General features: G+C 54.5%; 2 protein-coding genes across 2 annotated transcripts; both read right to left on the bottom strand.

Moving 5' to 3' along the window:
* Window positions 1–4,110: 4,110 nt before the first annotated feature.
* On the bottom strand, window positions 4,111–7,692 carry CYP26A1 (cytochrome P450 family 26 subfamily A member 1). The gene is made up of 7 exons (XM_086378619.1): window positions 7,462–7,692; window positions 7,062–7,286; window positions 6,525–6,815; window positions 6,278–6,436; window positions 5,663–5,797; window positions 4,908–5,060; window positions 4,111–4,647 (listed from the first exon to the last, which is right to left on the bottom strand). The coding sequence occupies exons 1-7, from the start codon at window positions 7,648–7,650 to the stop codon at window positions 4,306–4,308; spliced, it is 1,494 nt and encodes a 497-aa protein (XP_086234745.1). The 5' UTR covers window positions 7,651–7,692; the 3' UTR covers window positions 4,111–4,305.
* A 3,324-nt stretch (window positions 7,693–11,016) lies between these two features.
* Window positions 11,017–20,448, bottom strand: CYP26C1 (cytochrome P450 family 26 subfamily C member 1). Its single transcript, XM_086378620.1, has 6 exons — window positions 20,113–20,448; window positions 19,372–19,596; window positions 18,609–18,884; window positions 17,086–17,244; window positions 14,913–15,242; window positions 11,017–12,741 (listed from the first exon to the last, which is right to left on the bottom strand). The coding sequence occupies exons 1-6, from the start codon at window positions 20,314–20,316 to the stop codon at window positions 12,364–12,366; spliced, it is 1,572 nt and encodes a 523-aa protein (XP_086234746.1). The 5' UTR covers window positions 20,317–20,448; the 3' UTR covers window positions 11,017–12,363.
* Between the last annotated feature and the right edge of the window lie 1,554 nt (window positions 20,449–22,002).

Here is a 22,002-nt window from a genome sequence, read left to right as displayed (position 1 = left end):
CTTGTCCTCTTTTCACAAAGCATCTGAGTTAAATGGGTCTGTGAGTTGCTCAGATAAAATTCTTGAAGCATCTATGGTCAGATATGAGTGAGTAGATTTCTATGGTCAGAAATGAGTGAGTAGATTTCTATGGTCGGAAATGAGTGAGTAGATTTCTGACCCCTGGATAGTCTAGGGAGGGGATTGGCAGTGATGAAAAACTATAAGGTGTGGGTCGGCTTCGGTGCTGTAGTGCACGGTTATGAATATTGCAACATGTTAACTCTCACCCAGAAAACCCACCACGTAATCCAGGGCTAAATTTCCAACCTGTCCCAGGGTTCTAACTCAAGTTGACTCTACTTCAAAAGAAGGAAAGCTTGTTTGGCCAAAAACCCATGAAGCATCAGTTTCAGGAATGTGACATGCTGTTAAACCACAGCCTTGTAAGCTTGCGGCTGCTGAGATTTTCCAAAGATGAAAGTTTCACTTTTCAAAGGAAAACATGGCACCGTGAAGCTGGAGAGACATAAGGTGAATGGCGTCGATTGGCCCCAGGAAACGTTCTCTCCCAAAGAACACCTCTTATGAGTGAGTGTGTTCCAGAGGAGGGCAGGGAGATACACAAGAATGGGCTGAATTTATAAGATTCCAGTGATGACACAGAGTGCCTACCTGTGAGTAACTTTTCAGGAGATGGAGAGAGAGGACAGTTGGGCAGAGTCCAGTGTCAGCGTGCAGCATCGTGGAGACCGGGGAGCACTGGGGAACATCTCAGAGCATTACCCCAGAAGCCAGGTCAAGTGGACGGTCAGCATGGCACAGCTGTGAGAGGTTTTGGGGTGCGAGAGCAGATGCAGGACTCGGGAGCCGCGAGCACCAGGTCACAGGGCAGGAGAGAGGTCTTCCAGCATCAGCATAGGGGTTCAGTGTCTCTCTGAGGACACGCGTCAGACTCCCCAGGTCCCACCTCGTTTGACTCGGAGCTTCGGCGGAATGATCACCAAGGACTGCTGAATGCCTCTGAAAGAAGCTGTCAGGATGTCCCATCTCCCTAGATTGGAGTTCATCTGCATTTCAAAGTAAAATAAGGATCCGAGCAGTTGATACAGAGTCAAGTCTTGGGCTCTAGTTGTCTCACGTTTTCCTTATGTGGTACTAACATTTCCCTTCTTCTCGCTTACCCTCCTCTGTCCTTCAGAGCAGGTCTGAACCTGTATTTACTATAGCAGTCCTTTCACCGTTGGAAGGAAGGTGGGGCCCCCACAACCTCTCTATAAACATTCCTGGTTCCTCACACAGTGCTTTTGTGGGGTGGCTTCTAGGCTTGGTGAGGGTCATCTGAACACTGGCTAGTATGCACACATACATTGAAAAGCATAGGCCCCACTGCCAGAAAACTGAGAGCCGTTTTTCAGGGATGGTGAAAGCAACATAGGCAGCCCATGGACAAGGCTCGAAACCAGAGCCAGCTGACCTTAGATTCACAGTGGATAGTGGCTGCTTCTGAAACCAAAAGATGGTAGAGATCAAAGATCAACCCAGCCAGGGTGACCCTCCCAGAGGGGCCTAAAAGCCGTGACCAGGCCTGAGACTGAGGCTAAGCCACGGGTAATTGTGGCCTTTTGCTGTCTGGGGTAAAAGGAGGCCCTGGCCCAGAGCCTGTGGACACTGGATTTCATGGACACTGGTGGGGGAACCATTGGGTGCTGAGCTTGGCATAGCAGGGAGAAGCCCGCCCCCTTGTGGACCTCTGGGGGGTGGCAGGATGCAAAAAGCACCCTGAAACCTCCAAGAATATGCGGGTTCTGGGAGGAGCAGCCACTTCCTGTCTCTGCTCCCATTTTCCCAGTTGCCTGCAGTCTCCTGATGTGGACTGTCACAGGACAGAGAGTGGTGGTGGGGGACACAAAGGGAAGTTAGGAGGTGGACGCTCCTGGACCTAGCTATCTGTAAGAGAAAGAGAAATCAGGCAGGTGTTATTAGATGTGGGGAGGAAAAGAAGGAAAAGGCAGCAGGAGGTCCTTCCTGGTTCTGCCACTTCCTGGGTGGCCCTGGGCAAGTTACAGTGCCCCTCTGGGCCTCCTGGGGCTACACTGGTGAAGGCTACAATCCCATTGCATGTCCTGCTTTATGGACTACGCTGGAAGTCTTCACATGCCAGTCCTGACAGTACTCTGTCCTTGGTGACACCATACCCCTGACTGAAGAGAGAATGGGAGGCTGCCAGGGCAGGAAGTACATGAGGAAGGGGAAACAGAGGGCCAGTTGGCAGGTTCACCCAAGGCCCAGGAGGGCACAGCATTGTGCCAGGCCCCTGGGAGCCCCAGAGAGTCCTTTCTTACAGTGGTCTCCCCGCCTCCCCCAACTTCCGCCGTCTACAACACACAGACCTCCTCCTCCTGAAACGCTTCTCCACCAGGTGACACATGGACGCTGATCCATAGGAGCCTGGGCTGTAAAACACACCTGCCCAGACCACGTGACCTGACCCATCTAAAGCCACACAGCAGCCACAGACATCAATCCTGCCTCACACTCACACACATGGAAACCGCCTTCACTCAGTACTAAGCGCATTATCAAAGATTGTGTTTTTAATGTATTTTCAAGATAAATTTCTGTACTACTCTGTAATCGATGAATATAATTAGGCTAATTGCTCTGGGAAATGCAAGCCAGAAGCACTTTCCTCCAAGCTCTCGGGATAAAAAATAAAGGCAGATTTTAAAAATTAAATTATATGATAAAATGGCTCAAATTTCCTTCTGCACTACGCTCATAGAGACACACGCTCACGGAGTCACCTAAGACGGTGTTTTGAAACACTGACTGTCCTCTGGCAAAAAGAGAAGTATTGAAACTCTTAAAAAATGACCTTGGATAAATTATCTGAAATAATGTCCTCAGGCTAGTGTGTTCCTAACTGGAATGATCCAGGGTGAATGTTACGGGGGGAAGAGTCAGCTTTGCACACCAAGGGAACTAAAGCTTTGACTGGAAAAAAAAAACAAACAACAAAACTGTATTTTCTCATTTAAAAAAAAGGCATTATAAGGTTATTATAAGGTATTATAAATTATTCTGTAAATACCCCTTAAAACATCAGAGGGTTCCAACTGAAGTTACAATCCAAGCTTCACCTAAAAAACTAAAGTCAGGTAGAACATGTAACTCTCATTGTAGTCAGAATTCTTTTCAAACACCTATTTAGACCACCCAGTTTTTCTGCAGTGTTGCCAGATTCTAAAATTGTAATGAAAATTTTAAAGTCCAAAACCGACAAGCCATCAGAGGTTCAGTAAGCAGATTGTGCCATTTCAAAACTGAAAATGTGCTTGCATAAGCAAGTCACCAGGCTAACCTTTCTGGATTGAGAGTCTGGCCTTCAGTTCAGAACATGGCTATGCCAGGGTCAGAAATGTGACAAAATTGCGCTTTCGCGGAGGTTAGCCAAGGTTCACAGGGTCATGACTGGGCCATTTTATCAGTCATGTCAGGCTCACACCCTATTGCCTGGCACAGATAAAAACTTTATCTGTCAGTTTGCTAAATCTACTCTTCCTGCCTCATTTTTAATAAAGAAAACCTGGATTCGCTTATCTAAACCAAAGACTGGCCTTTTCCAATACTGTTTTCATATGCAACTTCAGAGTAAAGGAAGCAGGCCAGTGATTTGGGGTCTTAGTCAATAACTTTGTCTTACCTGAAACTTTAATTTCAGAAAACAGTTCAAGCACTATGCAGTACCACAGATTTATGTGTATTAAATGTACTAATTATGAAAGTGTTATATTAGAAGAGGATCAACTCAAAGTGTTCTCTTTTCAAATTCAACTTTCTCTAAAGTAAAGCAAACCCCTTCTCATTTTTTAAATTAATTCTGATAGCTTTCCAAATAGAGAATATAAACTATCATGGAAAAATTTACTAAATTACCTTTGGACACACACATATGATATATATTTTCTAATAACTATTAAGAGAAAAAAACAGGTAAGGTTTTTTCTTCCCAGAAAATAGATAGGCACAGATGACAAAGTCATGCCTGTAGACATTAGAAATCTAGTTAAATATATGAATATAAAACCGGTGAGTTTTTTCCCACAGGAATATTAAATGCAAGACGAGCACCTTCAGATTTTATTTTATTTGGAAACTATCCAAATTCATTATTTTAATATTTAAAGACTGTGGTACTGTAGAAGAGACACATAAATATTATAATATACATTTAAAAATTAAATATAATCAAATCAACACGACACTAGGTAAAAATGCCTATGTACACTTCAAATAAGTCTGAGGTCTGGGCTTTCTGGCCCATCAGATTTCCCCCTGGAAACGGGTGAACCTGGCCGGGAGATCGTCCACAGGATACACAGTGGGACTCGTTTTCATTGTAGGAGGTCCATTTAGAAGCTGCCAGTCACAATGCCTGGCCAGCTCCACTGTAAATATTTTGAGAAGAATTTTTGCAAACTCTTTCCCTACACAGCTCCTAAGGCCTCCTCCAAATGGAATGAAGCTGAACCTGGATGCATCCTCTGGGTGAGGCAGCAGAAAGCGGTCAGGATTAAATTCCTCCTTGTTGGTGAAGATATCGGCAACATCATGAGTATCGCAGATACTGTAGATTACATTCCAGCCTTTGGGAATCTGGTATCCCTGCAAAAGATTATGATGTCCAAAGGGCTGACAAACTGAAATTCAACTGTCAACAGGAAAAAAAAAATCTAACACTTATATCCTTGGCGGAGTTTTGAGTTGAAAGAAAAGGAGGAAAGAGAGGTGGAGAGAGAAAAAAACACATTCAGGGGCAGGGCAATGTTATCAAAAGAAATGTAAGTCAAAGCACAGGAAACAAACGGAGATTTAAAACTACTACACAAAAGGTAGGGGCGGGTGAGAGAGAACTTTTAACTTACATTTAATTCAAAAGTCTTAAGGGCAACCCGAAACCCTCCTGGAACTGGGGGGTTCAGTCGAAGGGTCTCTTTAATAACACACCCAATGTACTTAAGCTGTTCCAAAATTTCCACATCCAACTTGTTGTCTTGATTGCCTTTGCAAAGTAAACCCTATCAAAACAGTCACACAGAGTGAACGGTTATTCTGCGCTCCAATAAAATCAGCCCAGCAGACGTAAACAGGGCTTAAGTGGCGGCTGGACCCAAAGAGCCTCCTGATCCCAGAGTGTGGGGGGAACAAGGAGCAGCTAGTGACCATTTGCCTCCACCCCTGGGCCCAAACCATTATTTACAATTCCAAGATAATGCAGCTCACCAGTTAGAACCACCAAGTTTCTCCCCATCCCCCAGTCTCCACCGAGGCTGCTGGATGCCACCGCAACCCCCTAGGGGTTCCCATTCATGCCCTTGAACACACAGACCCAAGAAAGTCCGAAAATCTCCAAGGAGCCACCAAAAGTGGAGAAGAAACACAAGGTTGAACCCTGCCAGAGTGGGATCACAGCTCAAGATTCCTTCCTTATTCACACAGTTAATTATCTTTCCCACCATCCAACCCACTCACCCTTAGCCCTGTACTTCCCAGATACTCAAGGAAGGCAGCACACTTAACTATTGGGAACTTGGCTAGAGAGCTGCTGAGGTTTTTAAGCTAATAGCCAGCCCCCCCTCAACTCATGCCAACACCCCACCCCCACTGCCAGTTTCCCTACCTTATTCTTCAGCTCCTCTCGAACTTTCTGGAGAACATGTGGGTAGAGCCCCAAGTAAGTGATCAGAGATGTAGCTGCACTGGCTGTGGTTTCATGCCCTCCAAAGAGAAGCTCTGTTGAAGATTGCTTTAATGCCTACAAGTGGATTAAGACCAACGTTTTGACAAGTCTGCATGCAATTTTACAGAGCAACTACTCAGAATAGAACTGAGGATTCAGGAGGGAAGATGAGAAGGGCTGAAAGTCGACTGACAGAAAATCCATTTAAACAAAATGCTAAGACCCTTTAGTTCAGCTAGAGCCGGAAAGGCCAGTAAGTTCCCACTCTCTTTGGAACTCTTAAAAGCGTTAGTTGTATTAAAGTCACCCAACATTACTCACATCTTGCAAATTCCAACTTTCCCTTTAAAACCTGAAAGGGATGGGCAACGAGGCCTCTCCGCAGAGCTCTGTAGACCCGGTATCTCAATCTCTGGGTCCAGTCCCTGGGGTCTGGGAGGGCTTCTCACTCTGGGAACCTGGGCCCCTCTGCGCGCACTTTGGAAACCCTAGGAATTGCTTTTGGGAAGCCAGGGGATCAAACTCCGCCGTGCCGCTCCTGAAGCTGCGGCTTACCTGCATGTCCAGCCTCTCTCCTCTCTCCCAAGAGTGCTCGATCAACAACTGCAGGGCATCTTTGCAGCCCCCGCCCGCCTCCGCCGCCGGCAGCCTGCGGATCTTGGCGCGAATGTTCTCCTCGATGCGCGCGTGGATGAGGTCGCGCGCCTTCAGGCCCTGAGCGCAGAGAGCGCACCGCGGTGAGCAGACGTCCGGATCCCACGCCCCCGGAGCCCTAGCTCCGAACCCCACAAGGCGCCCTTACCCGGTACAGTCCGCTGAAGGGCACGTCTATGGGCAACGAGAAGAGATTGCGGGTCATTTCCTCGAAGGCCTCTACCAGCTGCTGCTCGTCTTCCCCGCCGCTCGCCAGCCGGGACTCGCAGCCCAGCAGGATGCGCATGGCAATGCGGAACATAAGGCGCTTCACCTGGGGGTAGACCAGGAGGCCGCGCTCGCCGCAGCTCAGCCATTGCTCCAAGTAGTTGCCCACTTCTTCGGCGATCACTGGCACGTAGCACTGAAGCGCCTCGCGGCTGAAGGCCTGCATAATCACCTGAACTCCGAGGAGGGAAGAGTATTAAAGCCCGGCCCCACCCGCCCCTCTTGCCTTCCAGGGTCTCCTAGACATCTACAACCCCACCAGACCCAAGGCACTTCCTGGCTGGGAAAGCCACACCGGGTTTGAGAGGGTCCCAGCCGATGCCTTATGCAGCTGGCGCTCGCCCAGCACCTTTCTGCCCGAACCCCTTACTCGAATCGGGTCCCACTTCCTGTCCAGGCGCCGCCACCCCTCCCTCACCTTCTTGCGCTGCTTGTGCGAGGAATCGTGCAGGTTAGAGAGGCACCCAGAACCCAGGATGGTGCGCACTGACGCGGGCCAGTGGACCGACACCAGCCGGTGCTCTCCGAGCAAAATGCGCCGCACGTTGTCCGCTCCCATCACCCGCACCGTGGGCCGCCCGAACAGATGCGTCTTGTAGATGAAGCCGTATTTCCTGCGCTTCATCTGCAGGAACTTCCTTCGCTGCGAGAGGAAAGCGGAGGAGTAAGCGGGCGTGAGGGGGCGCCGGGGAGCGCCGAGCCTCCCGCCAGTCCTGATCCTAGCCCCAGTCACCTCCCTCCCGGGGGGCGCTTCAGTGGAAGTCTGGAACCGAGTCGGGCTCGGGAGAATCGTCCAATCCCGCCCCAAGCTCCCTTACCTGTAGCACCATCTGCAGTGTTTCCCCAAAGAAGGGGAAGCCCATCGTTCCGGGAGGCAAAGGGAGGGCACAGCTGCGGTCCCGGCTGCTCACGCAGTACAAGTCCCAGAGCTTGATCGCGGCCAGGAAGAGCAGCAGCGGCAGCACGAAGGTGCAGAGCGCACTGGCCAGCAGTGCCGGGAGCCCCATGGCGCGCCGCGACCTTCCGCGCCACCTGCCGCCACCCTCAGCGCTCTGAATCCCGCCGCGCGCCCGCTTTATAGGCGGCCCAGGTTGCTGCCCACGTTACCTTAGACAAATTAGTTCACCCAAAGTTCATCTTTAATTGCGGATTGGGCCCCTGGCTCCTCCCCCCGCGAGGCGCTGCCCAAATCTTTAACCGTTTGTTCCGCGCCGAGGCAGAGGCGGCGCCGTGGCGGCTTCTCTCGGAGCGCGCCTCCTGGGGCGCGGGGCTAGGAGCAGCCTGCTGCCCCCATACAAAGTGTGCGGGGCTCCCGGACGGCGGCAGGGGCTCCGGGGAGCGGAAACTCCACGCCCCGGGCTCCCTGGCGGTGTCTTCGGAATCTCTCCCGCTGGGTCCGACGGGAGGTCCCAGCCCAGAGCTTCCTGCACCCGCTTTCTGTTTTACAGGGCCCCCTTCCACCTGCAGAGGAAGTAAAGGGGAGTGCGTTCAGGGATCTTCAGCTGCCTTGTCCCGCAGGTGAGGAAATTGAGATCCAGAAGGCGGAGCAAAACGCAGGCCTCCTGACTCTTCCAGAGACCCCACAGAAGAGCCCAGAGCCAGGACCCAAGTGAGAGTTGGCGGGGATTCACGACCGGCTGACCACTAATTCCCAGATCCCCAAACCCCTCGAGGCTCACATCATGAAGTCTTGGAAGGTCCTACTTAAAGGTTCAAGAGAGCCTCCAGATCCCCAGGACTCCAGGTGCAACCCTGCTCAAGTCTGAGCCCTGACTCTGACTCCCTAGCCCGGGACCGCAGGGACAATTCATCTGCGGCTCAGTGGCAAACAGCGCTCTGCAATCCGGCCAAAGCTGGATTCCGAGGGCCCTGGGGTTAGCAGCTCCAGCTAGGCAGAAGGGAAGAGGGTCCTTAATCCTCGCAGGATAAAGACACAGATGAGGAGGATGGATGGAAAGCCCAGAGTTTGGGCTCTGAGTCCCGGATCCATCTCTACTTGAATGATCTTGGGCAAGTCACCGCACATCCTTGAGCCCGTTTCCTCCTCCTTGATGTGAAGGTGATCTTTCCTGACCAGTCTACACCTACAGGTAGTTGTGAGTTTCCAAAAGTGGCTTATGGTTGCACATACCTTTCCCAGCCCCAGGCTGGGCTGCCTTCGGCTAGGCTAAGGTTGCACACACTCTTCCCTACCCCCGGCTAGGCTACCTTACCAGGGTGACCTGGGCTCTCCAGCTCCCACCCGGCAGAAACCCACCCAGAGGAGAGGGGGTGCTGGGTCCTAAACCCAGGCCTCTACCGGCCGCTGATTAAGAGTGTTGAGAGAATCCTGACTGGGAAGTGGGTCTTCTGGCCATTGCCCACCTATACGATTGGCCGCTCCTGCAGCCACAGCCTGGAGCTCGGACACTGCGAGAAGCGCACGTGCGCTCCCCGTTTCCAACCCTGTCGAGCCAGTGGGACAGGATCCGAACTTCCTCGGACCAGTCAGGGCCATTCGCTCCCTCGGTTTCAACGCTGAACCCACCAGCCGCGCCGAAAACGAAACAATAATGTATAAGTTTGTTTAAAGCCGAAAAGCGGCTCTCACAGGAGCGAGTCTCACGCCTTGGAAAGCGTCCCTTGGAGATGGAAAACACTTTGATCCCGAGAGCTGTTAAGTTAAATACAAGACCTTCCCGCGTGGTCCCCCAACCGGGCGGGTCCAGCAATGTCTGCGGAGTCGCCGGGACCTCACGCTCGCAGAAACGTTCCACGCCTGGCTAGCCCCAGGATGTCTTTCGGAGAATCGGCGGTTCACCATAACCCTACACTGGTGTTTCAGAGGCTCCAGGGAAGGGTCTCGCCCACAATCGTTTCTTCAAATGAACTGACAACTGTAAACAGTGACAGACCACTTGGGGGCACCGGCTGGAACCGGGCGAGACGCGCTGGAGGTAATTCTCAGAAACCCTAGGCCCGCCCCTTTCTGGACGGTGCCTCCGGCCGGTGAGCAAAGCTGGCCAGCGGGGGCGTGACCTGGGGCCCAGTCCCAGTCCTCCGGCCTGACCCGCCTGTGACCCCTGCGGGCCGGACCGTGACATCTGAGTGAACTCTGCAGGGCCATCTCGCCAAGTTCAGCGCGCGCCGGGTCACAAGATGAGCGGGGCCTGCCCGCTGGAAATCGCCACAAAGGGGAAAAATGTTTTACTCTATCTGCCATTCAGACCCGCGTGGGCGACCAGGGGAAAGGATTAAATGGGATAGTGAAGAGCACTAAAGATCATCTTGAAGAGGGAAAGGGTCGGTAAATGACCAACCCAATAAGAACTTTGACCTAGAAACCTTACCAGGCTTTCTTGGGTGCTGGTGGGTAGAGAGAGGGCTTCGTTAGCTGGAAAACAAAATAATGTTTCTAAGATGTTTACAAAACAGACTGATGGTAAGGGTTGGCAGGGGTAGGGAGTAGTTTTTTGCTGGGCGGGGAGGTGAGCTCCTGACTGAGGTCAGCTGAAGCACCCCTCCCCCACTTTTCTCCCGTCAACACTTTCTTCCCTCGTCTTGAGCAGATTCCCACCCCTTCGGTTCTAAACCTCCTGTACTCTCTGCTTGGGGCTCTTCTATCCCCGGACACCCCTGGCTGGTTCCTTCCAAAGTCGAATGCCACTCTTTCCAGCCCCCAGCAGAGCCGCCAGGCACTCTGTATGACAGCCCTGTTTTATTCTCGAAACAGCTCTACCATCATCAGAATTATTCTTGCTCGTTTGTTAGTTTATTTACTGTCTCTTTCCTTTGCGAGCACACCAAGTCCAAGAGGGTAAGAATCGTATCTGCCCCTTACTCAGAGAATCAGAAGCAAGAGCTCTGATTTTCCTTGAAATGATGAGTCGATGTATCACTAGGAAGTCACAGTAAAACTGAAGCTGCCCTTTCAGAGGCTTATAGTTTAGTACAGACCACACAGCACGTAAATCAGGTATCTTGGAACCTGGGAAGTCCAGGCTTCTGAGAGCCCCGCCGCATCTATCTCTCCTCAAATCAGAATCAACCCCAAGCCCTGGTCTTCCCACCACCTCACCCTAGTGGAGCTTCTGAGATGAGATGTTGTCTCTGAAGCGTCAGGAGCACCCTGAGGGCAGGCCTCAGATCTACCACTTTCACCGGCTCTGTGGCTCTGGCGCCTGCCTGCAGATCCCATGGCGCCAGGGCCTGTGGTCAGCCGTGGGTGATGAATTGTTGCAGATGGGGTTATGACTGTGTCAGTTGAGCTCAGAAGGGCCCGCTGTGCTCCTGCTCCTGAGCTACTGGGCCCTGCCTAAGCCTGCTGCCTCCCCTTCCCTTCTGGCCCCAGGATCCACCTTAAGCCTAAGGTCAGGAGGGCACTTTCTGGTTCCTTCTGGTTCACTAAGGGGTCAGCTCAGGACTTGGAGGCAACTTCTCTGGCTCACCCATCATGTTCAACTGCCCCCAGCCTGTCCGAAGGTGGGCAGCAGGTTACAGCGTGTTAGGAAAAAAGGAGGCTCTTGGTTTAGATTTAAGCACTGTTGGGAACTTTTGTGTTGGAACCTAGGGATCACTATGAAAGGATAAAAGGCCAAGAGCTACATGGTGGCCACAGGCCAGAGACTGGAGCAGGGGGTAAGGGATGGGGTGGAGGAGAGCACTGGCTGAGTGGTCTAATCTCCGGCCTCAGTCTCTGCTTGTAATGAAGGAGGTTGAAGCAGTAAACCAGGGCGTCCCTGCAGTCAGCTATCATCTTGGAGATAATCTGTAGCTCAGTTCCCTGGGGCTATGCTCAAGAGTTTCCAGCAGCCTGGGCCCCAGGCTGTCCAGTTCCTAGCCCCTCTCTGGGTATATGAAGGGCAGGCCCTTCTGGGGAGGGGGTCTTTCTTGAGTCTCTGCCAGCTCCATCCCACTTTCCCACTGAGGAGCAGCTGCCCAGCTAAGCTGCAGCCTTCTCACTCAACTACTGCCAGGAAACGATTTCTCGGCCTTCCTGTTTTGGGTACAAATACCCCAAACCTCTCTGATTATGTCTCAACCTCCCATGAAAATAATCCAGCCTTAGAATCCTCTCAGTGTACCTATTCTCTCCTGTATAAATGGAAAGATTATATGCGTTCTTGAACTAGGAATTTTTCTTTTAAGAAATCGCCAGTAGAATCCGGAACTGTTGATCCTGTTTAGAGCCCTGAAAGCGCCCGCAATTCTGGGTTTCTGCCGAGACAGGCAGAGTGGCCAGGGCGCACCTAGCGGAGGCCAGCTGCCTGAGGGCCTTCCGTTGGGCGCCTTCTCAGTGTCTTCCTATGGCCCAAAGCCAGGCCAGATATGCCCTCCTGGCGTCCCCGCTTCCTCGCTACAGTTGCGGGCCCTCCCTCATTCGACGGCCCACCCCACCCCACCTCCCCACGACCCATGCCTCCTCCCCAGCTTGAATCCTAGGGGAAATTTTTCCACCATCCCTGCTTTGAAATCCTGGGAAAGGCATAAGAGACTTGGGCCACCACCTTTCCTCCTAAGGGCGCGAAGTGCTGGAGGCACCATCCCACCAGCCAGGACGCTTCACCAAGTGCGGTGGCGGTGGTTCATGAGTCTCCTCCCTCAGAGTCGGACACAGAGCTGCGTTCAGTAACCTTCTGATGAATGAGAGCGCGCCGGACCCGGCATTGGAGAACGGCAGATGGGCGGCGCCGCAAGCGCGCCGCAGCCGCTGGCCAAGCCAGGTTCCACAGCGCAGCAAGTCAGAGGCGTTGCCCATCCTGCGCCGCCGGAGACGCAAGAGGGTGGAAAAAGAGCTGCAGCCCGTCCACCGGGTGCACGATGGGCACGGTCTGCATGGCGGGGAAGGCAGGCGTGGCCAGTTCCCAGCGCGCCGTGCGCACCAGCTCCACCGCGAGCAGCTGGAGCACGGTCTGCGCCAGCTCCTGGCCAAGACAGCTGCGCGCACCACCGCCGAACGGGATATAATGAAAGCGGCCGGCGGCGCCCAGTGCATCGTCGCCCGCAGTGCCGAAGCGCTCTGGGTCGAAGCCCTCCGGCGGGCTGCGGTACACTGCGGCCGTCTCGTGCGTGTCTCGGATGCTGTACATCACGTTCCACCCTTTGGGGATCTGGTAGCCCTGCGGGGAGGTGAGGAGACCCGCCTGACCACCAGGCACCCGGAAACCCAGCCCTAACCGATCCTTCATCAAACAGGCTTCCAAACGGGCAGGGACGTGCGTCTTAACCGGAAACTAGGATACTGCTTTGCATTCCCGTCTGTTTCAGCTCCTTCTCTGGTGAGCTGTGTGACGTTGGCTACATCATCTCTGAGTCTCAGTTTCTTAAGTGATCAAGTGAGACCAAAAATGCCCGCTTTGTTGTGAGGACTCAAATAACGGGTCTGACATATGTATTAGTGGTCAGTGAGTGTACTCTGTTACTGTTCACTGTTTTCTCTGTTTTCTTCTCACATTAGGAGACCTAAATTCGAGTCCTGCATGTACCAGCTGCCTGCGTCAGAGCAAAGCAAACGACAGCTCCTTTACGGTCATCTCAATTTTTCAGCTCTTTACACTCAACTGAAAACTGCCTCTCTGTACTCACTAGCCATGAGCTGTACATAACCTTCAGATCCAGTAGCCACACTCTGAGAAGGTGCATGTGAGGATTAAATTGTTGGAAGGAAGCTTAAAATGATGAAGGCTTTCATGTTCCCTCAGCTCACCTCTTTTTCAACTATTCCACTTTTGAGAGGTCTTCCAGCCCCGACTATCCGGCTTCCTTGCTCGAACAGGCTTCAGGAGAGCCTTGCTCTCAACAGGCAAATAGAAAATCTTGAAATCATCAAGGCGTGCCCTCTCCTCTCTAGGCCTCAGTTTTCCCATCTGGCTGAGACCCCACCCCTATTCACTCCGGCGGTCCAGTGCTCTTCTACCTTGGTTTCCCTACGTCTTGCACCCCAGGCCTGCTCAGTGGTGTCTGAACTCCAAAATTCAGCATCCCAGACACTACTAAACACCTCACTAACCCACCTACCTTTGGACCACGCCGTCTTGGTGACATGTGGTCCCCATCTGAACCTTTCACTGCTCCAGTTCAAATGCCAGTTCCCAAAATGTTTTGGTATCATTCAGCTAGAGGTCACTCTCTTCTTCACACCAGTTTGTGATGAAGTTGCTGGCTCTGCCCCTCTTTCTCTCCACAACAGCGCCTCAAGGGCAGAATCTCTTTCTCTTGTTCAGTTGCTAAGTCGTGTCTGACTCTTTGCCACACTGTGGACTGCAGCATGCTAGACTTCCCTGTCCTTCACCAACTCTAGGAGTTTGCTCAAATTCATGTCCTTTGAGTCCGTGATGCCATCCAGTCATCTCATCCTCTCAAACTCTGGCATGCAATGGGGATACTGGCTGTTTAAGGCGAAGGGGAGAAGGTGCCCACTCTGCCTGGAGCTGCCCAGGGATCGGGCTGGGGGTGGGGAGGTGCAGCGGCAAACACCCTCAGTTTGGCAGCGTTAGCGTTCCCCTTCCCCGAGTTAAAGTTGGAAGGGACCAAGGCAGCTTCCCTCCAGAGAGCAAACTGAGGCCCAGAGTGAGAAGGGAATTAGCCAAGGTCATACAGAGACGGAGCCGGGCCTAAACCTTAACTTTCTTGCCCCGCTCAAGCCAACCAGATCACTACCCATATTTTAATAATCCCGTTTTCCTGGAACCTGGCCTCAGCCAGAACCCTGGACAGGTAGCAATGATTGGTCCCTTTATCTTGTGAGAGAGCCAGAGAAATGGAGCACAGGACAGAGTGGGCGGCTCTTTGTGCACTACCCAGGCTCACTGGCTGAAAGGGGAGTGCTGGGCAGAGAAAAGGATGATTTTATTCTAAAACTGGCCTCTAACTGAGTTGACTACCCAGACAGCAGTCAAAATCTTCGCAGGTGGCGCTAGTGGTAAAGAACCCACCTGCCAATGCAGGAGACGCGAGACGTGGGTTCCATCCCTGGGTTGGGAAGATCCCCTGGAGGAGGAAATGGAACCCATTCCACTATTCTTGCCTGGAGAATTCCGTGAACAGAGCAGTCTGGAGGGCTACAGTCCATGGGATCGCAAAGAGTCGGACACGACTGAAGCAATTTAGCACATAGCCCGGGGGCCCTAACCTTGCTTTGCGTCCTCAACCGTGGTTCCGGGAAACGTGATCGGATTCAGCCCATTTTCCAGGAGGCCGGGAAAAGGGAAAAGGAGACAGCGCCGTCCTAACCCCTACCCCACCTCCCAGCGGCCGGCTGCAAGGCGGGGCGGGCGAGCGGCGCACTTACGTCGAGCTCGAAGGTGCGCAGGGCTGTCCGATAGCCCCCGGACACCGGCGGCAGGAGGCGCAGCACCTCCTTGACCACGCAGCCGACGTAGCGTAGGTGGCCCAGCGCCGCCAGGCTGAGGTCGGGCTCGCAACCGCAGTCGGGCGGGGGCCCAGCGCCGCCCCCCGAGGCCGCCGGCGCGCAGCCGCACGCGCGCCCCAGCCCCTGTGCCGCCAGCTCCTGCTGGATCTTGGCGATGGCTGCGGGGTGCTGCAGGAGTAGCAGGACGAGGGACGTGCTGGCACTGGCCGTGGTGGAGAAGGCGGCGAAGAGGAGCTCCACAGCTGATTCCTGCAAGACAGCCCAGGGGCGCTGTCTCCATTAGCCGGTTCTCAGGCTGTGGTGCAGGGGCCCCCACATTTGCCATTGCGCACAGGCCAGATCGCAGAGTGCTCGGAGGCACGGCTACCTGGGAGGGTCTGGGAGTGGACTGAATCCCAAGTCCGCCACCTGGGGAAACCACAGATAGCCTTGGGAGGTTCCCATAGATAATGCCAGAACTTTTTTGGTGTAGTGTTCTTAGTGCTTTAAGTGAATTAAGTCATTGGATTCTCACCCGCAGTGTGTGTGGCACAGTTTCTGCCCGTTTTACTGAGGTTCTGAGAGGTGCCCAAGGTCCCTTCAGTCACCAAGCCCAGTAGTCGGGGCCAGGAGTCCAGCACTCTTAACCATGCAGTGTTGCCAACAATGCAGCTGGCCCTCCTGACCGGGACTGCTGCGGAATTAACCAAGGCACCTGCAGCAGCAGAAGCAGCAGCCTGGCACCAAAGTGAGCATCGTGGTCCTCTTCCCGCTTAGTGGTGGTCCCAGTGAGTGACTGCACTGCTTCCCCATCTGCACTGTCTGGAGGCTTCATTATCCAGGCCCCAGTCCTCACTGCCTGCCTGTGCCCTCCTCCCAACTCCTGGTATGGTGTCTTCCTTCCTGGCAGCAGCAGGTGTGTGTTTACACCCTGATGGATGTGATCACAGGGTGAATGCAGTGCCCTCCTCTCCAGCAGAGGCTATGTTTGCTCATTGTATAGAGTCTGGCACTGAATAGGTAGAATCTGCTTGTGGAATGAATGAGCTGATCCAAGGCTAACTGGCTGTTCTGGAGAAGATGGGGAGCTGGGACGGAGACCCTGGGGCTCCAAGGTCCTTCCTGACCAGCCAGAACTGAAGATTTCTGGCTAGTGGGTCCCTTCCTGAGAACCTGGACAGTGTTGTCATGCCCTCCCCAGCTCTGCCAAGGCAGAGGGAGTGTCCACGTCTTTCCATACCACTCCCCTTCCCAGCCTAGAACTATTCCTATCTGCCGGGTCCCCCACGACTCACCAGCACCCTGCTCATCTACTTCTAACCCCTTGACTCTTCCAGACTTCACAACCACCCAGAAGTTAGGAAAGAGATTGTTCGTCCCATTTTCAGAGAAGACACTCAGGCTCAGTGGCTCGCTAGTGGGAAAATGAGTGTCAGAGAAAGGATGAAAGCTGCTGATGGAAGGGATGAAGTGTTTCCATTTCTAACTCCCCTGCCCGCTGCCCCCCCCCTCCCCCAGCCGCTACATTCCTTTTTGGGTTCTCGAGCAGGTGGGCCCAGGGGTCATTCCAAAGCTCCCCTCCTTACTTCCACTGCATGTGTTCTATGCATACATGGGGGAGGGGGTGGCAGTTTCTAATTCTCCAGTAGATGCTCAGTGGCAAAACAGACCAGTACCCGAGGTACCAGGTGCCGAGCTGGCTCATGGATGCGTAGATTTGGGGAGGAAAGGGGACACTTGAAGGAATTGTGGAATTTGACCCTGAACCCTTAGGATTTGTAGAGAAAAGGGGTGAACAAAGCGTCATAGGCAGGCAGACTGCAGAGGCGAAAGCATGAAGTGACAGGGAAGTGGGGAAGAGGAGAGCTGTTTGCTGCCAGAGGCTGTAAGGGAGGGCCTAGGATTCATGCCTTCGCTTGGCCCAAAGCCACAGAGGTAGGGGGTGCGGCTGAGCCAGGACTGGACCCAGGTCTCCTCTTTCCCTCACCCTGAGGAGTGTCTGTGGCTCCAAGTGGGGCCAAACAGGATGTTGCTCTGTTGTTCCAGGGATTCAGCCTGTGTGTAGAGACCTGCTATACATGCAAAAGAGGGGAGGAGAAATCCGGCCACATACCTTCAGTTCCTGCACTGAGAGCTCATGGCCCAGTTCCCTAGTGCTGTGGATGATCCCATCGAGGGCATCGCCTGGCTCCACAGCAGTCTTGTCTTCAAGAAGCTTCTGTGCAATGGCCTCCTCCAGGTGCCGATGCAGCTGGTCCCGGGCCCGAATGCCCTGATGTGTGGGGAGACAAGGGAGTCGGGGTAGGAAGGCAGAGGGGGCTAGCCCTGGACACCTACCCCCCACATCTTCCCAGTGCTGGTCTGGCTCTGCTGAAAGCTAGCGTTAACAGATTCCCAGCTCAGCTCCACATTGTAGAAGGGACTCAATATAAAGGCTCAGGAATTTGTCCTTTACCCTCATACACCATTCTCTCTTGATGATCACAAGCCCCTCTTTGGAGCAAGGCAAACAGTTTACTGTCCTCCTAAGGGGAGGATGCTGAGGCTCAGAGAGGTCAAGCAATTGTCCAGGGTCACGCAGCTTCAAGTGTCTGTGCTTGGCAGATTACCCAGCCTGGGAGTTAGCCCACCGCCCTTCTCCTGCCTGCAGGGGCGGTTGGCACCGGTGCAGAGAGGAAGGGACACCTTGATGTACTCAGGAAAGCTCTGGCTTAAAGAACACTACTGGAAGTTCTAAACATTAGCCTTTGTAAAAAGGGATAGCCAGGAGGGCTGGGGTGGTCCCCCAGAGTTCAGGGAGCAAGCACAGTGAGAAAGCATCTGCCAGGGGAAGCATTTTGAGCACATCGGCTTCTTACCGGGGGAGACGGAGATGGGGTGGGGAGGTGTCAAATCTTGCCTCTGCCCCTACTAGCTGTGTGATCTTGGGCAAGTCATTTAACCTCTTGGAGCTTCAGTTTCTTCATCAATTAAATGAGAATAATATTTTGAGGAGGATTAAATCAGAAAAACGTACCCGAGGCAATCGGTCCATATATCAGGTCCCTTTACACATAACTATTATTTTTAATTGGGTGAATGAAAACCAGGACATTGGCACAGTAAGAAGCCCCAGATCAGTTGCTCTCTAAGTCCGGCCCATTGCTCTGAAGTTTGAAGAGGCCATGGTTCTCTAATCCGGAAACTAGCGGGCCTGGGGCCGCGGGCGCTGAGCCGACACCCACCCCTCTCCAACCCCGGCTGGCGCCGGCCTGGGCCGGGGGCGTGTCTGCGGCCCTTGTGCTCCCATCCGTTGCCCAGCCACGGGGCTTCCAAAGAGGCGCTGCAGGCCGGGCCTGGAGGCGCCGCTCTGGGGAGGGGCCGGGGCGACTGGCTGGGCTCCCGCCACCGAGACCCAACGTCGGGAAGCCCGCGGCTGCTGGGGCTGGAGCTCGTCCCGCCAGGCGTGGTCCAGAGAGGGTGTGTGGCCCGCCCCGGCTCACACAGCGAGTCAGGACAGAGACCAGCCCCAAGGCCCACCGCCACCATGCCGCCTCCCCACACTAGGCAGAGCCTCCATCTCCCAGCAGAGGTGATGCCTATGGCGCACCAAGGGAGCCTCAAAGGGAAGGTCTGGGGCGGGCGGGGCGGCAGTACCTTGCGCAGGCCGCTGAAAGGCACATCGAGGGGCAGGGAGAACAGGTTCTCCACGAACTGCTCGAAGGTCCGGGCCAGCTCAGAGCACTGCGCCTCGTCTAGCCGTAGCCCCAGCAGGATGCGCGCGGCCATGCGGAAGGTGAGCGCTTTAGCGGCCTCATAGACTGCGACCGGCCCGCGGGCCGCGCACCAGGAGCGCACCTCCCGCCGCAGCGCCCTCTGCAGGCGAGGCACGTAGCACTCCAGTGCCGCACGGCTGAACGCTCGAGCCAGGATCTGAGGGGAACGCACAGGGTCAGCCCTGCCAGCCGTCCGGTTTCCTCTGCTCCACGACTCCAGCGGAGCCAAGAGGCCAATTTCGGCCCCTTCTTCCTCTTCTAAGCGACCCGGACCCAAATGTGTTGGGTTTTGCTCTCGCCATTCCCTCTAGTTCTTGTCTGATGTACACAGTGCCTCCTCTCCATCCAGGCTCCAGGGGCCACCTACTCCAGGAAGTCGTCCCTAACACTGAGTTTGAATTTCCGTCGGTTCTGGCATCAGAGTCGCATAAGATAGAAGATGCAAGGATCTTTAAGTCCCAGTCCTGGCCTTATAAGCCAAACCCGGAGAAGGTAAGGGACTACCAACCCAATGCCACCCACTTGTCAGGGGCCCTGGTCAGGTTCACAGTGTATGCCTAACACCTCGCCCCGGCCTGGCCCACGGCAGCCGCTCAGAAGCCGCGGGTCCGACGTCCCGACGGCCGCTTCTGTTTTGGGCTCACCTTCCGCCGCTGCCGGTGCGACTCTCCAACCGCGCCGAGCAGAGTGTGCGAGCCCAGAAGGATGTGCGCACTCTGCGGCCACTGGCTACGCACAAGGCGGTGCTCACCCAGCAGGACTGTGCGCACGTTCTCCGCGCCGCTCACGCGGATCACTGGCCTGCCCAGCAGGTGCGTCTTGAACACCGTCCCGTAGCGCTCCCTGCGAGAGCTGTGGAAGCGCGAGCCCTGCGAGCCAGGAGCGAAGAGGGATGGGGCCACTGGGTCTCGGCTGCGAAACTAGCCCAGGGATCCCAACTGCCTCTTGATAAAAACCTCCTGCTCCAGGCTGGCATCTTATTCTTTACAAAACGGTCTCAAAGGTGCCTCGCGACTGACTACCCTACGGGGATGTACATGCTCCCCTTCCCATTGGTGAGATGGGGAAACAGAGGCTTAGAATGGGGACCTGACTGCCAAATAGCCCATGGCTGAGACGTGCCCCTGACTCCCGATTCAATGGTGGCAGGACATAGGGCCCTAGAACCCCTCTGTTCATCCCTGCGTGGCATCGGGTCTTAGGTTGTGCTGGAGAGAACGCCAGTGACACACGGTCCCTTCGAGGGAGAAGCTGGGTAGAGGGGAGGGCTGTATATGCTCCCTGTAGCCCTGGGCGACAGAAGGAGAATGGCTACGAGCCCTGGGAACCTTGAGAGGCAGTGGGGGACAGAGAAGAACAAGGTGCGGAAACGACCGAGTGCTCACCTGAACTAACCAGTGCAGCGTTTCCCCGAAGAAGGGCCAGCCCATGGAGCCTTTGGGCAGGGGCAGGGCAGAGGCTCGGTCCCGACTCAGCGTCCAGCGGAGAGTCCAGAGGTGCTGCGCCAGGCTGAGTAGCAGGCCCGCGCCCAGGAGCGCGGTGCCCACCGCCCCCAGCGCGGACAGGCAGCTCAGCCCCCACGGTAACATGGCGAGCCTGCGGGGGACGGGCCGCTCTAAGCGCAGGAAGCGCCGGAGCTGCGGGGCGCAGTGCTCACCTGTTCTGTCCGGAAAGGGCCCGGGGGCCTGGGGACCAAAACTGAGATTTACCAGGGGCTTCGCTCTACAAGCAGAGGGGCAGCGGAGGATCTCAGTGACCACGCGCCCTTAGGGAACGTGCCTTCATAGAGACCCGCGAGCTCAGGACTTTTTCCTGAGTCGGATGGCTCCCGGGCCAAAATGCCACCTCCTTGCGGGGGTGAGGGCTGCCTCAGGACCGCTCGCGCCGAGCACCTCCCACCGCCCTGGGTCAGCACTCCTTCGACAGAAGCAGCGAGGGAGGGCAAAGAGAGGAGCAACTCACCGGCTTGCCAACGAGGGCTGCGCTCACCCGGGTTGTGTAGACCCCCGCCCACCTCTCTCTTCTCCAGCCTTTTAACCCTTCTCGGCCTACCCCGGCAACATTTATATAGATACTGGATTGCTCCCTGCGGATTGCTCCCGATCCACACGACGTGACGCGCCTCTGCATATTTAAGGCGCTCCACGCAGGGTAATGATTGGAGGCGGTGGGCAGCGGCGAGCTCTCCGGGGGGCTGGTGTGGGGAGTGGCAGTAGCTGCTGCGCTACCGCTCAGCCGGTGCCGTGCCCGACGCAGATCCTCGGGCGGGGCCTGCGGTTTCGCGCCAAGAACTTCCCGACTCCAAGCAGGAGCTCGGCGAGTGGACTGACCTAGCGCAGGGAGCTAACGGGGGCTCTCTCTAACTTCCAGGTGCCGGTTCCCAAGGTTCCCACGACACTACAAGGTTAAAAGGGATAGGGGTTCTCCACTTTGCTCTGCTTTTATTTCAGGGAAATTGTGGTCTTCGATGCCTGCTTTGGCATCGCAAGCGCCTACAAAGGATGGCCTGGGTTGCGATTCTTCGACATCCCCTCCCCTCCAGGTCTCCGGTCCACCACTTCCAGAATCCTTCAAAAGGGGGTAGTGTCACTGCTCCAAAGCTTCACGGAGACTCCCCCTAACCCCACGAGGAGCAGATACCCCTGGGCGCCTTTCGGGTCTCGAGGACCAAATTCACCGATCCCTCCCCCTTTGTATCCTTCCATCCCATTAGGCTACATAGTTGCTTTTCGGGCTTTTTGTGGGGCCCTAAATGCCCAGGACTCGGGCGTCCTAATCACTACGGCTCAACCCAAGAGGTGTGCGTGTTGCGGGGGCGGGGTGGTGGTGGGGATTGCCGGGTGCTTGTTTGCCTGAGAAAAGTAAACTCCTCAAGACCATCGCCGCTGCGAACCCACAGTGGTCTGCTCAAAACAGTGAAAAGGCGGCGTCTCTCTGAATCCGGGACGCCTCAGCCCAAGCCGGGGAGACGTCCCAAGTGCCCTGGAGGGCTGGGTAAGGCACTCGAGGGCCACCGCTTTCCAGTCCTCAGAGAGAACTAGCAGCTCGCCGTCTCTAGTAACTTCCAGAATGTATTGTATTGTACCTAGAAGTAACCATGCTTTCCATATAATATTTTTTAAAACGTTAAATACTTTAGGATTAGAGACGGTCAAGAGAATAAATACTTTTCTTCGTTTTGGCGATACTCCCATTCCAGTAACTAAATAACAGCCTTTCTGAAGAAAGCAGTTGTTTCAAATCAGGAAACTCTAAACAGATGCAACAGCAATGAA

The sequence above is a fragment of the Bos grunniens genome, chromosome 26 (genome assembly GCF_055505025.1).
Source record: "Bos grunniens cultivar Pamir isolate PY7600 chromosome 26, Bosgru_T2T1.0, whole genome shotgun sequence".
Classification (NCBI taxonomy): Eukaryota; Metazoa; Chordata; class Mammalia; order Artiodactyla; family Bovidae; genus Bos; species Bos grunniens.
This window is presented reverse-complemented; position numbering and strand designations above follow the sequence as displayed.

What these genes read in the sequence shown, in the direction of transcription:
- CYP26A1 (XM_086378619.1), bottom strand. Translation starts at nt 7,650, where the DNA reads ATGGGGCTCCCGGCACTGCTGGCCAGTGCGCTCTGCACCTTCGTGCTG. An exon ending in GAGAGAGGCTGGACATGCAG is followed by an intron (nt 5,798 to 6,277) that starts GTAAGCCGCAGC and finishes ATCCACTTGTAG; the next exon opens with GCATTAAAGCAATCTTCAAC. An exon ending in TTAAGACTTTTGAATTAAAT is followed by an intron (nt 4,648 to 4,907) that starts GTAAGTTAAAAG and finishes AATCTTTTGCAG; the next exon opens with GGATACCAGATTCCCAAAGG.
- CYP26C1 (XM_086378620.1), bottom strand. Translation starts at nt 20,316, where the DNA reads ATGTTACCGTGGGGGCTGAGCTGCCTGTCCGCGCTGGGGGCGGTGGGC. An exon ending in CGCACCGGCAGCGGCGGAAG is followed by an intron (nt 18,885 to 19,371) that starts GTGAGCCCAAAA and finishes CGTTCCCCTCAG; the next exon opens with ATCCTGGCTCGAGCGTTCAG. An exon ending in TCTCAGTGCAGGAACTGAAG is followed by an intron (nt 15,243 to 17,085) that starts GTATGTGGCCGG and finishes GCTGTCTTGCAG; the next exon opens with GAATCAGCTGTGGAGCTCCT.